The 15,089-nt window shown below is 32.9% G+C and overlaps 1 protein-coding gene across 2 annotated transcripts; it reads left to right on the forward strand.

Annotated features, from left to right (window-relative positions):
- The first annotated feature begins 4,010 nt into the window (after positions 1–4,010).
- On the forward strand, positions 4,011–7,386 carry LOC7464659 (phytoene synthase 2, chloroplastic). 2 transcript variants are annotated; one of them, XM_002306718.4, is made up of 5 exons: positions 4,012–4,765; positions 5,793–5,843; positions 6,232–6,404; positions 6,533–6,768; positions 6,869–7,386. In XM_002306718.4, the coding sequence occupies exons 1-5, from the start codon at positions 4,381–4,383 to the stop codon at positions 7,239–7,241; spliced, it is 1,218 nt and encodes a 405-aa protein (XP_002306754.3). In that variant the 5' UTR covers positions 4,012–4,380; the 3' UTR covers positions 7,242–7,386. The 2 variants fall into 2 exon arrangements, with proteins under 2 accessions (XP_052309130.1, XP_002306754.3); XM_052453170.1 differs by lacking the exon at positions 5,793–5,843 and having other exon boundaries at positions 4,011–4,765.
- Positions 7,387–15,089: the final 7,703 nt, after the last annotated feature.

Consider the following 15,089-nt stretch of genomic DNA (forward strand, 5'->3'; position numbering starts at 1 on the left):
GAAAGGTGTCAACCTGATCATTGTGAACTACTAAGAAAGAAGATGAGTAGAGGTTGAACGACGTTTCGTTTGGGTTAAGCCCTAGAAATTAAGGTTTTTTAATTTGGGATTTGAAAAGGTTTCAATTTAGTTCATATTCTTCCAATTGTGGCACATGCACCTTGAATTGAAACAAAAACTTTTAATTTAATACAATTTCATCCATACCAAACTCAATTATCAACCCTTATGTTGGCCACCTTTTCATTTTGGTTATTGGTTCTGAATTTATGTATTTTGACCCTCGATTGACAAACAAACTTTCAATTTTTTCAATTTGTCCCCTAATTTGATCAATTTCAGCCCTTATATTCATGCGTCTTTTCCAATTTCATCATTGGTTTTGGATTTTTTCAATCAAGTCCCTAATCACCCATCAAACTTCAATATTTATGCAATTAAGCCCCTAATTAGACCAAATTAACTCTTGAGAATTGAAATTCGACCCCTAGACTTTAATTTCTTTCAATTAAAGCTTAAATTGACCTTAAAAATCAATTTTTCTTGCAGTTAAGCCCTTGATAAATTCAATTAAACCTTGAAAAATTCCAATCGAGTCCTTAAATATCGAATATTGAGTTTTCCTCCTTAATTGGATTTTCTTTGTCAATAAGGTTTTCATTAGTTAAAAATACGCTATCATATTTTTCATTTTATATATTTTGATCTTTCTCAACCAGTCTTTGGCAATTTGCTAGCGTTCTGATATACTTTTCTTATTGATATATATATTTTTTATTTTCTTCCAATATTTTTCAATTTTTTTATTTCCTGTTTTTTTATTTTTTTGATTTTTTGTTTATGTGGGGCCCTAAAAATAGGTAACAACAAATATTATTTTAAAATTAAGTGTTTCTATAGTTTCCAAGATATTTATGTGATCATTCACAACAGAAAAAATAATAAATAATGTGTTGTTTGAAAATTAAAATCATAAGGTGGCGCATATAATGGGATGGAGGGAATACTCAATTTTAAGTTAGGATTGAAAATTTGGAGGTTTCATGTTTTAACTACAAAAATAAGGTGAAAAAAGAGGTCAGGAATATAGAGGGCATTTATTTTTCTATCATATAATTTGAGAACTCACGGATCTTCCAATTAAATTTAAAAAAAAAGTGAATTGAAATAGGATAAAAAAACATAGGAATTCTGTAATTAAAAAAATAAAAGAGAGGAAGAAATAAAAAGAGTAACTTCAAACGCTGGCGTACTGAATAGTGAATACTGATGGTATACATAGAGGTCAAAGTCAAACTCGGCGGGTGTTTGAACTTTGAAGTGATAATGGTACGTGCTAGTTGTGTGGTTAACTAGTCATGCAATCAATAAAAAGAGGGTGAGAGTCACATGCTGACTGTGTACAGATCTCCAAAGCTGTATGTGGTCCGGAGACAGAACACCAAGACTTAATTGCCTTAAAACAATATTAATGGCGACGATATTTTGAGTCAGCACCCATTTTTGTAAAGATTATTAAGGAGTATTTTGTAGCATGTTAATAATTATTTTTAAAAATATTTTTTATTCGGAAATATATTAAAATAATATTTTTTTTATTTTTTAAAAATTATTTTTAATATTAATATCTTAAAAATAACATGAAAATACCAAAAAATATTAATTTAAAGTAAAAAAAAAAACAATTTTTTTTTTAATTTTTTCAAAATTACTTTAAAAAAACAAAAACAAACATGCATTTACTAATGTTGTGATGTACACCGCATCAAAATGGGTTAATTAGAGGGCAAATTGCTCCACGCATCCACTTGCCTCTCTTCACGTCAAGAACCTAGCTATCAGACCCACATGGTCACTTGCCCCCTCCTCGTTCAAATATGTGGCTACAGTTGACATGATAATGGCACGCACATTGTCCCAATTTGGCTATCTTTCTTGTTAAGCAGTCTGTTCTATGCAAATCTTGCATTCTTAATCTAGAAATAACATGATTAGATTGTTGATTAGCCTTTAATTTGTTCAGTGACGTGGATAACAACACTTGATGCTATCAAATGTAGCCTTTTACATAACTAAATAAATTAAGGTTGAGTCCTAAAACCTTTTTTTTTTAACATGCACGAGACTGATAAGATTAAAAAAAAAACCTTTCAGATAATGGTTGATAATTGAATTAGTTAGTTTTTGAATTTATTTTTAAATAATTATGAGATTATTTTAGAACTATTAAAAACTTATAATAATCGTTAACTTTAAGAAGAGTAATTTAATCTATTTCAGTTTTTAATTTTTTTATAAGCTAATTAGAAGATTAATGTTTTTTACCAGAATAGATTTGTTTTGTGAGCACGATAAGATTACAATAATTATTATTTTGGATTAAAAAATTATGAAAATATGTATATATTTAATGAATATCGGTTCAGTTCACATTGTAATCGAACTGTGTTTTTAAAATTATTTATTTTTGATGTTTTTAAATGATATCAAAATTAAAAGTTGTGCTACGCCGTAGAGATCTCTTGTATGTTACACGTGGCGGGTTACTACAGTATTGTGTGCTCTGAAGGGTACGCGTGTGTATCCCAAGGTATATCAATAACATGACTGGGTGGCGAGCATCTCAATCTCAAATAAGGCTTTTTGTTTAGAACACTCGAGAAAGAAAGTGGGGAGTTCCCGGGCCCAGGTGAGCTAGTGGCCATAACGCGTTGAGCCTAATACTATTTTCCACTATAAATGACCAAGCACGTTGAGCAATGGCCACGTCAGCGAGTCGCACAACAACAACAACAACAAGAAGAAGAAGTCCTCGATGGCAGGCACAAGTTTTTCTTCCAGCCAACCACAATCCTTCAGAAAAATGTAACAGAAGCTACGGGTCGTCGCTTGTGGAAACATTTTTTTTTTTTTTTTTTTTATTAATATAAATGTTCGGGTCACGTGTATCTCAATTAATTCTAAGAGTTCTGAAATTAACGATCATATAAGTTTTCAGTAACTCTAAAAAAAATAAAACTCGTAATTATTAATTACCCGCTTGTGAAAGCATCTATATTTTATAAGCATGGTGTTCTAGAGCTGAGTCCTTGCAAATGACAAATGGGAGGAGAGACTGTCAGGCATTTACCCCATTGTTAATTGAGATTTAGTGGACTCATGACTGGATATAAGAAAAAAAAAAATGAAGAAAAAAGAGAGGATAGAGCAGCGGTCAATCAACGTGAAAGGGAGATTACAGGAATGTTAGAATTCCCTACTAATCTTCAAACTTAAAAATGGAAGGGAAATTTCCCAGCGATTAGGACGCCCAACTTTATCAGAAGGGCTACGTGATTCAGCATTAAATCTTTGACAATTAAGCAGCTTGCAATTATTCAATTCTGGTACGCTGTGATCACTTGCCACTTGAATATTCTCACATGTTTAATTTTATACGGCTTAATTTCTTACTCGAGATTTCCTCCTACATCTACCCTGGACAAAATATTAAGACAGAAACACCATCAAAGAGTTGGTTTCAAGATGTAAAGAGAGCCGGGCCTAAAAATCCCTTTCCACCAAGAAAAAATCAATATAAGCATTGCTCTCATGGAGAACATGCTTGAAGGAGAAGAACCTATCTCTATTTTCCAAGTCTTTTATTTTAAAAACTTGTTCTGCAAATGATTATGAATCCCATATATAATTGTTTCGTTCATCTTCAGCGTCTTACTACATCACCAATTTTGCGAAAAGAATGTAATCTTTCAAGACTTTTCTTAAATCTCGTCAAAGGTCAATCTGATTTTCAATATATTACTGAGAATACGACTCAAAAATGATAATTCTTTCATCAATATTAAAACAGTATAGATATATCTTTATGGTAAAAAACTATTTTCTAAAAATCTCTAATTGGTTAAAATCTTGGAAAGTCCCAAATAAATAGATGACTTCTAATTGGTTAAAATCTTGGAAAGTCCAGTGCAAGAGTTAAATAAATGATGTCCACACAATCCCATGTTTGAGATGGAGGTGGGGGGGTCGCATATTCCTCGGGATTGGCTTTGTGGTACAGTGTCCTATCTCTTCTGGTAACAAGTAGATGAAGATCCTTGCATCACCTCACGATAAAAAGTGGAAAGCCATGTAAGAAACTCGAAAAACTACTGGTCACCCGTCAGCCAACCCATGAAAGCAAAGAAATAAAACCTCTTCCACTCGTACTTGTACTCCTCCCTCGAAGAAAACTCTCCTTACAGAACAGCAGCCAAAAGGCCTTGAAAAACCAGTTCAACAAAAACGTAACCAGAACCCAGAAAAAGAAGAGAAAATAAAAGGGAAGAAAAGAAACCTAACAAGTGAATTGTAAACCACTTTGTATAGAGTTATATTGAGATGGCTGGTGTTCTGCTTTGGGTGATTTGTCCAACAGAGAATGCTAGTTTTGCTACATCAAGCCTGTTAAGTTTAGTCCCCAAAAGTGGCTCACAAGTAAGAAGGTACTCTAAAGTGTGTTCAAGACTCAAATTCTCTACAGGGGTTTTTGCTGCTGCCTCCCTTTCAAGCGTAGTGGCAAACCCACCAAGATCTTCAGAGGAGAAGGTGTATGAGGTGGTTCTAAAGCAAGCTGCTTTGGTGAGGGAGCAGAAAAAAGAGAGAATCTCAGATGTTGTAGCAGGAAATGATCAAGCTGAGAGTATGACTCGTGGGGATCTGCTAAATGGGGCATATAATAGGTGTGGTGATGTCTGTGCTGAGTATGCCAAGACCTTTTACCTGGGTATTTGCTCTCTTTCTCTTCTTCTTGTTTGTGTTTACTACAACACTTCATAGTTATCAGAGGAATTGCTTATTGCTTTACTATTAAGTTGTGGTCTTGAAGATGAAGTTAACTTGTCCTATGAATATAAATATTCTTGTTAAACATTGAAGTTGCTGTCTACAGTTAGAATCCGAGCTTCTCAAAACTTTGAAGTTAGCACATGAGCAAGGAATCAATTAACGATTATAATATCACCGTTTTTATTTATTTAATTACTTATCTTCCAGATCCTTTTTCTTACATTGAACTTTCTATTTCCTTGTAGCCAGTAGCCACTACTTGCTAAGAGATAATGGAAGGAAAAGAAAGAAAAGATAAATTGCTTTTGTTTTCTTCTGTGTCCCTTTCTATTACTGTGGAAACTATTGAAAAGGCTAATGACATATAAAATAAAGAAGATTTAAAAAAGGCTATATAGAGTGACCAAATTGTTGTGGCATTATACTAGAGATGGTGATTTCAAGTTTTAACACAGAGGATTCTACTACATATATGCAACTAAAAGTGAGCATTGTCACTGTAAATCTGTGAAAATGCTCTCAACTCATATCAGCTACAACTTTAGTCGCTGTTTTCTACTTTTGTTTCAATGAATATATATATATATATATATATATATATATATATATATATATATATATATATATATATATATTCTCTCATGTTTATGTTATGTCCTGTCATATATATTTTAAAATGAATTTGTATCATCACAACATATTCACTTTTATCATGTTTTGTCATAGTTCTTAAATCTAAAGTACTGTGAAATATGTCGTATAAAAAAAAGAGATGATGTCAAATATGGGATTAAATCTTCTAATTTAGACATGGTTTGAATTGTATTTATTCATTTGCACGAATGGAAGTGAATGTTTATAATGATTCCGAATGAATTAATCCTGGGAAAAGTCAAATTGTATAAGCTTTTATTTTTATGTTGATTATTATAATCAAATTTCTTCCCTCTAATATCCAATTTCAGGCACATTACTTATGACTCCAGAGCGGCGAAGAGCTGTCTGGGCAATTTATGGTGTGTATGCTTTGGCTTTCTTTCAACTTGCCAGTTCAATTTGTTCCATTGCATTTATGCTCCCTGCACACCAGTTCATTTTGGCTTTCTGTATTTGAGATGGGTATGACCTGCATACATTATGGGTCACTTGGATATTCCAGGACGTGGATGAGCCCTGCCTGTAGATGACCCCAACTGTGTTTTTCATATCACTATCAAGAAATATATACATCTGCAAAAAAAAAGAAAAAGTGATGTTTCTCCCATTCTTATTCCATCACCATGTGTAGGAGCCATTGCAGAATTCTTGGCTTGCAACCATATTGGCTGCAAAACACTTTGAAGTAAAAATCCTGGAAAATGCTGAAAAAACTAGTCTATTAACTTTTTTGTATCTGTTCTGAAGTGTGGTGCAGGAGGACTGATGAGCTTGTGGATGGACCGAATGCTTCACATATCACACCCAAAGCTCTTGACAGATGGGAGCGGAGGTTGAATGACCTTTTTGAAGGTCGCCCATATGATATGTATGATGCAGCTCTATCTATTACTGTCTCAAAGTACCCTGTTGATATACAGGTAATACTTAAATCGCAATGCTAAATACTCTAGTAAATACCCAGCATGCTTCACTTGTATATTTACTGAACTATCCATTTGTTCAAGAAATTATTAGCCAATTGATCGAAAATTCTCTCCTTGGACAGCCCTTCAAGGACATGATAAAAGGAATGAGAATGGACTTGAAAAAGTCGAGATATAAGGACTTTGATGAGCTTTACCTGTACTGCTATTACGTTGCTGGGACAGTAGGGCTAATGAGCGTTCCAGTAATGGGAATAGCACCGGAATCAAAGGCTTCAACAGAAAGTGTATACAATGCAGCTTTAGCCCTTGGGATAGCTAATCAACTCACCAACATACTCAGAGATGTTGGAGAAGAGTAAGCTTAATTATAATCTGGATTCAAATTACTAAGTTGATTTCTTATTAATAAAAGAGTGAACATCTTATAGAAATGTTGGCTGGTTGGTTATTGTCAGTGCCAGGAGGGGAAGAATATATCTCCCACAAGATGAGCTCGCTCAAGCTGGCTTGTCTGATGAAGACATATTTAAAGGGAAAGTGACAGACAAATGGAGGAGTTTCATGAAGGGACAAATAAAGCGTGCAAGAATGTTCTTCGACGAGGCTGAGAAGGGTGTCGCAGAGCTCAATGCTGCTAGCAGATGGCCGGTATGGGCATCTTTGTTGCTATATAAGCAGATATTGGATGCTATTGAAGTTAACGACTACGATAACTTTACAAAGAGAGCTTATGTGGGAAAAGCAAAGAAATTTGCATCGTTGCCTATAGCCTATGGTAGAGCGCTCATGCTTGGTTCTTCTAAATTCGCCGAGCCAGCAAGGAGTTGATCATTTCAATTTTGTGCCTTGGAATTTACATGGCATATCAACCCCCTCCAACCCAAAAAAAAAAAATTTAAGAGTCTCGAAGTCTGTAAATTCCCAGCTTATTTCAAAAGTGAAATTAATAAAAATTCATAAGTGGTTGTCAATATATATATATATATATATATATATATATATCACAACAGCAAGAGCATGAGCATGAGCAAGAGCAAGAAAAGGATTAATTTCCCCTCAAATCGCAAAATTTCCACCACAGATCAAACTAGTTGCCTCTTACTGCTCTATCACTACCAACAACCGCTCATATCCATGTCAAAAACACAATTTGTATATCGTGTGTACATACATAATTTCTATTAATTTGAATTGGGTTTCATCTTGTTGCTATTTTAATGGCCTAGGCTGCGTATTTCAGTCCAACAGTCCGTACCCAATTTAAACAGGCTTTGTGATAATTCACTCCAGATTCTTGATCTGATCCTGACTTCACGTCAGGCCCTAGATCATTTTTTTCGTCTCCAGTTAACAGGGTTCATGTTTGAACTTTGAACACTGAAGCAATTTGATCGGAGTTTGGATCCAGATAGCCATCGATAGGCCTTCATGTAACATCTAATTAAAAAAAAAAAACTAGGGGAAAATGATTGGAGAACAAACCGACAATGAAATTTGGACCCGTTTTCTTTTTGTTTCTTCTTTCTGGATGAATCAGTGGCCATTAGGGGGCAAATACCATGCGAACATGCAAATTTTATGTTACAATCCCTTTTCACTCTCGTATATAACACTTCACTTTCTTATATATTATACCCACTGAGGGAAAATGATTGGAGAACAAACCGACGATGGAATTTTTTTACGTTGTTGAAATCTTCTACTCTACCCCCATGGCCTTCTGTTGTTACACAGGAGGAGGAGTAATCTTTAGCAATTAAGTAGGGACTAAGGAATTGATCAATAGGTCCTCATTCGTTTCTCCCACAGCCACAAGCATTTAGATTCCGTACGTTTCATTAATTCTTGATGTGATTATTTGATTTCGTGGTCAAACTATACATGTCTACATCTCCATGTGACATTGATTAAAATTTGACTTCATATTCCCTTGCATGAATTCATATTTCCTCATGATCTCTTTTCTTGATTTGCTTTCATCATTGAAAAAGCCTGCTTAGTCTATCCAAAAAAATTCAACGAAATTTGTGTAAGGACCATTAATGTTGGGCAATACTAACTTCGGTTGCTTGTTGAGCAAAGACTAGTTGCTTTCAGCCATTAACTTTGAAGGATGCAAAAAATGCCGGCTCTAAATGATGGAAAACTACTTTTGCAATTTGGATGCGGATTTCTTTTCTCTCTTTCTGTGGTGTTCAAGGAATTTAGGTTTCTTTGAAAAGTTTTGTGAGCTACAACCGTCCCTTAAACCCATTTGTATTCTTTCCTTTCTTGAGCATGCTCTTGGTGTCATTTCTCAGCTATATTAACTTGCGAATTCGTGCACCACAGCTACCAATATGTCGTGCTACAAGATAATACCCATCACTGGCTTCTAAGTCAACAACTCACTCTCCAGCTATCAATTGTGCACTCTGAGTTGTACCTAATTATGATGGAGTTTTCTGGCCATCTTCATCCATGATGCTGCCAAATTTTTGTCTATCAATCCCGTTTTGACGATCAATAAATCAATTGAGCTGTTTAGCTCATCAATTATGTGGCAATACGAATGGAATTTCTTTTCTATACACTACCAGAAATTTAATAAATATAAATGAAAACAATAATGTATTTTTTCCTTTGATATATTACGACGACATTTACCAACCAAATTTTTCCATCACTAAATCCGTCAATAACCACCAATGAGAATATATCGTCGGTATTAACCAAGGGAATCGCAGTGGGAATAAAAAAGATAAAAAGCCAAACAATGCAATGACGTGTAAGTTCTTATAGACAGTTATCGACATAATTAGATTGACGGTACGTGAATATCCCAACAAAAAAATTATGTCGGTATATATTGACGACATTACGGACGATATTACAGTGAGATTCATAAAGGCAAATTGTACGGTGACGTGACATTGATACCAACAAAATTGTCGATGGAGTTACAACCAAAATAATTCTGTCAATCAATCCGTCGGTAATATTTAATTTATGACTTGACGCACGACCCTCTTCTCCCCCTCTCTCATTTCTACTTCTTACTTGTAAAATTTTTCTCTGCAACAAAACAGGCTCCCTCCCCCCTCGATCTCAAAACAACTCAACCCCCCACAACTTTTCCAACCACCACAACACTCGTTTTGTCAGCATCTGTGTTATGATTTAAATTTTATTGAGGATTCTCCACCTCAAGAAAGCAAATCTACTCTTTTTTTTTTTTTTTAATTTGAACACAATTTTAAAATGCTTTTTTTTTTTGCATATTTTTGTAGTATGTGTATTTTGTTTAGGTGTTTATTTGTTTTTATACTTTTTTTTTCAAACAAACTTGTATGGATTTATGATTTGTACATGTTATGATTTGTTTTAGATTTTATAAAATTGTATTTGTTTGTAAATTATTGAAACTTATGTCAAATTACCGACTAGGTGTTTTGTGATGAAATAAATAATGGCTTATTTAACGAGTTTGTTTTATATTTTATCAATTTTATTGCCAAGTTGTAATTTCCGGTAAATGTGTATAAATTTGCATTTATGTAGATAATTGATAATGAATTAAGAGAAGTATTAAAATAGATCGAATAATCTTGAGCTAAACCAATATTTTTGCAAATTTATTTAGTTAAGGTAGTTAATTAATACATGTTGTTATCATTATTTTATACAGGTTCGATAAAAGTTATGGATGATTGTTCATGGATATATCAAGATTCACCATAAGGATTGCGGATGATGGATTATTGTAATGGGGTTTAGGGTATTATTAATTACGCAATATCTAATTCGAGATATATTAGTGGAGGCAATATTAGATACCCATATAAGAGGTGTAAAAATAAAAATTTTCTCGATTTAGATGTTGTAACAATGCATCTTCTACAAAAAGGGTTCATGAAGCAATATTTGTGTTGGTATGCACACGTAGAACCATATGTTCCTTACGAGACCATGGTAGAAAGGATGACTGGGTAAACTTCTAGTGCTAACAACGTGTATGAAGTTGTAGATGACAATAGTAATTTTTATAGAACTATGATTATGGATGCGATAAGAATGAATTAGGGTCATGCAGGTCAATATCCGATCGTAGATGAAAAACTTAATACAGACGTGACCAGTTTTTTTTTTAAAAAAAAGATTTTGACAAATCATTATGGGATGGTTGCACAAATCACAGTAAATTATCGACCGTTTCACATGTGTTAATCATCAAGTCGGATTATGGGTTGAGTGAGGCCGGTTATGATATAATTATTGAATGGACAAGAAGCATTTTACCTGAAGGGAACATGCTGAAAGAGAATTTCTATGCTGCTAAATCCATGATGAAACCCCTTGATCTAGGATACTAGAAAATTGATATGTGTCTAAACTTTTGCATGTTATACTACCTTGATGAAATTCTTTACAAAGAAATATTTATTTTATTATTGTTATTTGAATTGGTGTTATAATGTTATTCGTGCAACTATCAATTTAAGTATTTGTAGGATGGATAGATAAGAAATACAGATACAATCTGGTGTCAAACACTGTTTCACACCGATAAAAATATCAACTATTTGTTCATTACAAACGGGTATACCGATAGGTTGTTTCTGTTGGTATATTCCAGAGACGATGAGAACTGTCCCCTTCTCTCTGGTATTGTTGATGGAACTAATTACACATAGGTATACGATGGGCTTTGTCCGTCAGTATATTCCAGAGATGAAGGGAATCGTTCCCTTCACATGTCGGTGATGGCAATTAAAGTTTTTAATATTTCCAATGCAATGCAAATTTCAACGCGTTAACACTTAATGCTTTTACTAATTGAGGTGCATGTTTTTATAGGTTTCCCAATGTAATGCAAATTCCAATATGCTAGTAATTAATGCATTTCTGAATGACTTTTTACTATAATACCGATATAATTATAGAAAAAATTAAAAAATCTAGAGGGGTTTGTGAAATTTTTAGTGCAAATAAAAAATTTTAAAGAGACTTTACAGATAAAATCACTGACATAATATTTAAAAATAATAATATTTAATAGTCCATCGGTAATTCCGTCTGCAAAACCTAATATAAAAGCTCTATGAGTGTAGCACACCTTCATTTTTTTCTCTTAGCTTAAAACCATATAGTTTTCTCACATAATTCTCTCCTCACTAATTTGCTATTCTATTTTGTCTCTTAAACATCAAGGCTAGAAATCAAACTTTCTTTCTCTTAACACAATCAATAGGTATTTGTGGGTAAATTTTTTGAAGTATTTTCTTCTTATTTTTGTTCTTTTCTGAGGTTTTTTAACAATGTGTTTTTGTTTTTATTTTGTTTTTTGTTTTGTATCACACCTAGTTCAACTCCAAAATTAAGCATGTCATTAAGGTAAGAATTTTTCATTAAATGTTTTTGTATTACATTTTCTTTTTTTGTCTCTATTTTTGTTCAATTATATGTTCTTTATAATTTTATGAAGTAATAGTTGTGTTGAATTTTAGTTGTTATTGCAATAATTTTTCATTATTTTATTGAATTTTAGTTATTATTTTTAAATTTGTTGTTCAATTTCAATTAAATGTATATGATTAAATTTAATTATTATTATTTTGTATTGTATTCCATTTAGAACAATTTTTTTTATGAATTTAGGATCACAAGTATTACCACTTAGAAATAATTGTGTTCCATTGTAGTTGTTATTCAATTTTTTTTTCATTATTTTGTTGAATTTTAGTTATTTTCTTTGTTTAATTTTGTTGTTATTTGCTTTGTCGGTAAAATTGTTAAATCTCGTAGTGATATGAAACACCGTTATCTAGTTATGGATACATGTGTTGATAATGATCATAGAAAGAAGTGTCTTTTATTTGTATACATTTAATTGGTATTGGTTGTACTTTACATATTTATGAATTCTTAAAAAAACTTTAAATAAAAATTGAGTTTTTCATAGCTGCGTCCTTAACTGGGCTCTGGCTTGGGAATGTCCCTGAAAAAAATCCCTCATTGAAATGAAGAACTCTCTGATGCTTAAGTTAAAAAAAGTAGAAGAAGAAAATAATGTATAGAAAAATAAAAATAAAATGAAATTATAGAGAATGCATATATATGCGTAGCTTGTTTATGGTTTGGGTTCCTTACCTTTGCTTACCTGGTAATCGGGTGTATTTATACATCCAATTTACTTTTTAGAGAAGGAAAATATTTCTAGAAAGTCGAGTCATTAGGTGTTGTGTCATGCTTTCCATGAGTGATGTTGGTGACAATATTTTCCTAGAAAGTTGGTATTTGTTGTGTCATGTGCATCATTGGTGGAAACGTAGGTGATGGGCAATGCCATTAATAATGCCAAAAAATTTATATGTGCATAGAAAATTTATATATCAGTCATGGAAAATAAAAAAAAATGCATAGAGGCATGTGTCAGTGTAAAAGGAGAATAAGAGAGAATTAGGAATAAAAGGTGCGCGAGGGAGAAAATATATGTGTGAAGGAAAGTAGTGTGAGAGCAAAAATGTGATGAGAGAGAAAGTCTGGCCATTTGGGTTGTTTATGATCCAAACAACCAAACCACTCGACGTATGAGTTGTTCACGCCAAACAAGTGGGTTGTGTTGCTAATCTAGCTATTTTTAGTGGTCTTCCATGGTATCTATTATTTCAACTTGTCAAAATCTTTTTGATGGCACTAATAGTGTCATTATCGGAGCTTAAGAGTGACCCTAATGACTTATACTTTCTTTCTTCTTTTATTTTCTCATTTTCTCTCTCCTTCATTGTCTTTTGTGCCACCTCATCTCGTTTGTTTTCTTCTTCTCTTTCCCTGTAAAGACACACATATAAAAATGCTACACAAACACAAATACACACACACACACACACACACTTAGAAACTTAGTGTACATGTACACATACGGAGAAATATAAAAAGAAACATAACATAATTTTTTGTTTTTGAATAATTTCATGCATCATCATTTGCCCCCCACTCTTTGAATTTGTGTGGCAATTTCAAAGAATTATGCACTTAAAAACATTTTCAAGGTACATGATTGTGGAGGCATTTGTGTAAGAAGGCATTGCACATATATATTTATAGTCATAGAGGCTTGTAGAATTTTTTTCATGGAGACATGAATGGATTTTTTCACAGGTGACTTGGTGATGTCCATAAAGACATTCAATGAAGACATGAAGATTTGCTTGGTGACTTTTATTGAACATATTAAAATGTTCATGGAGAGTTGGAGATATCATATAGACTTTTGTTGGAGACATAGAGAAGCATTATTTTTTATTATTGAAAAGTAAAAAAACTTCATGCAAAATAGGATGCAATATCTGAAAATTATTTGATTTTAGACAGCTTATCAAATATGCAGACTTCTTTCTTTTTTTGTTATGGTTTTTTTATTCATAAACTACTAGAGGTAACCTCTAGAAATCAATCTTTCTAACTAATTTTTTAGCATGTAACATTCCTCAGTTTCATGCCTAGGGCAAAAATGATAGAACTTATTAGAGTCTTTCATGTTCGCACTACTTTTGATGGGAGGAGGGTATTTCACAAAATCTTTTTCCTTAATGGTAATAGATACCTTAGTATGTATGGTAATGAGTGACGTGGTTATGAGATAAGAAAATGTTAAACAATCTTGAATGTGCTTCTTAATGCTCTTTTGGTTGCTTTGGTAGGAGATTTATGGCGATAAAAAGACTCTACTATTTGAAAATATGAGTGGCCATGTCTTGTGACACTTGCCTTTTCTACTCAAATATGATTTTTTATTGCCTGTTTTACATTAACAAAAGTTGTTTCATAAAGAATGTACAGGTGTTCCTATGATAAGTAGTTATAGATTCCACTAATTAGGAATTTAATGGAAATAGGTTTGAGTAAATTCTCCATACTGAGCATTTTTTTCATTAAATATTTAAAAGTATGCTCTGGTGCTTTCATATTCTCTTTGGATAATGACGAATAACTTACTCGTGCTTTGCTTAGTTAGAATACTGGTGATGAAATGAGAGATGAGCATAACATAAAGATTGTGAAGACTAATGATGAAATCAGGCTTGAGATTATAATACCATACCCGAGCAGTCCCATAGAAGATTGTTGGGAGACTATTGCACATGACATCACTTTTTTATGTCACAAGTTCTAGGATGTTTCTGACATTTCAAATGTAATTTTTGGGATCTGTAAGACCATCATAGTTGTCTAGATTGGTCTTTTTGGAGACACATTCCTTATAAAGGTGAGTGTGTAACACTCTATGACAAAGTGAAGAGTCTTCCACGTAGTGGGAATGATGTACTTTCTTTTTCTTAGGAGTTGGTGCAGTCCCATATCCAAGTCTTTTATGATAAAGAGCATGCGAGCGAGATTTAGAATATTAAGATTGATAAAGATAAACTATTTCTTGTCCTGGAGTTTTGGTAGTCATTAAAAGTATTTTGGTAGGAATTAAAATGAGAATGAACTAGTTTTTATTCATTTTTTCACATACCATGCCATTAATGAAATCATGAAAAAACTTCAAACAAAAACTATATTTTCTATAAATACGTCAGTGGGTTGTAACTGGTCCTAACCTGGGGATGTCCCCGAAAACCAGTTCCTTGTTGGAACATGAGACCTTCCAATGCTTAAGTTATTGAATATAAAAGGAGGGAATAATGTATA

The sequence above is a fragment of the Populus trichocarpa genome, chromosome 5, assembly GCF_000002775.5.
Source record: "Populus trichocarpa isolate Nisqually-1 chromosome 5, P.trichocarpa_v4.1, whole genome shotgun sequence".
NCBI lineage: Eukaryota > Viridiplantae > Streptophyta > Magnoliopsida > Malpighiales > Salicaceae > Populus > Populus trichocarpa.

Coding starts and splice junctions, on each gene's coding strand:
- LOC7464659 (XM_002306718.4), top strand. CDS start 4,381: ATGGCTGGTGTTCTGCTTTGGGTGATTTGTCCAACAGAGAATGCTAGT. Junction 4,766..5,792: donor TGCCAAGACCTTTTACCTGG/GTATTTGCTCTC, acceptor ATCCAATTTCAG/GCACATTACTTATGACTCCA. Junction 6,769..6,868: donor CTCAGAGATGTTGGAGAAGA/GTAAGCTTAATT, acceptor GGTTATTGTCAG/TGCCAGGAGGGGAAGAATAT.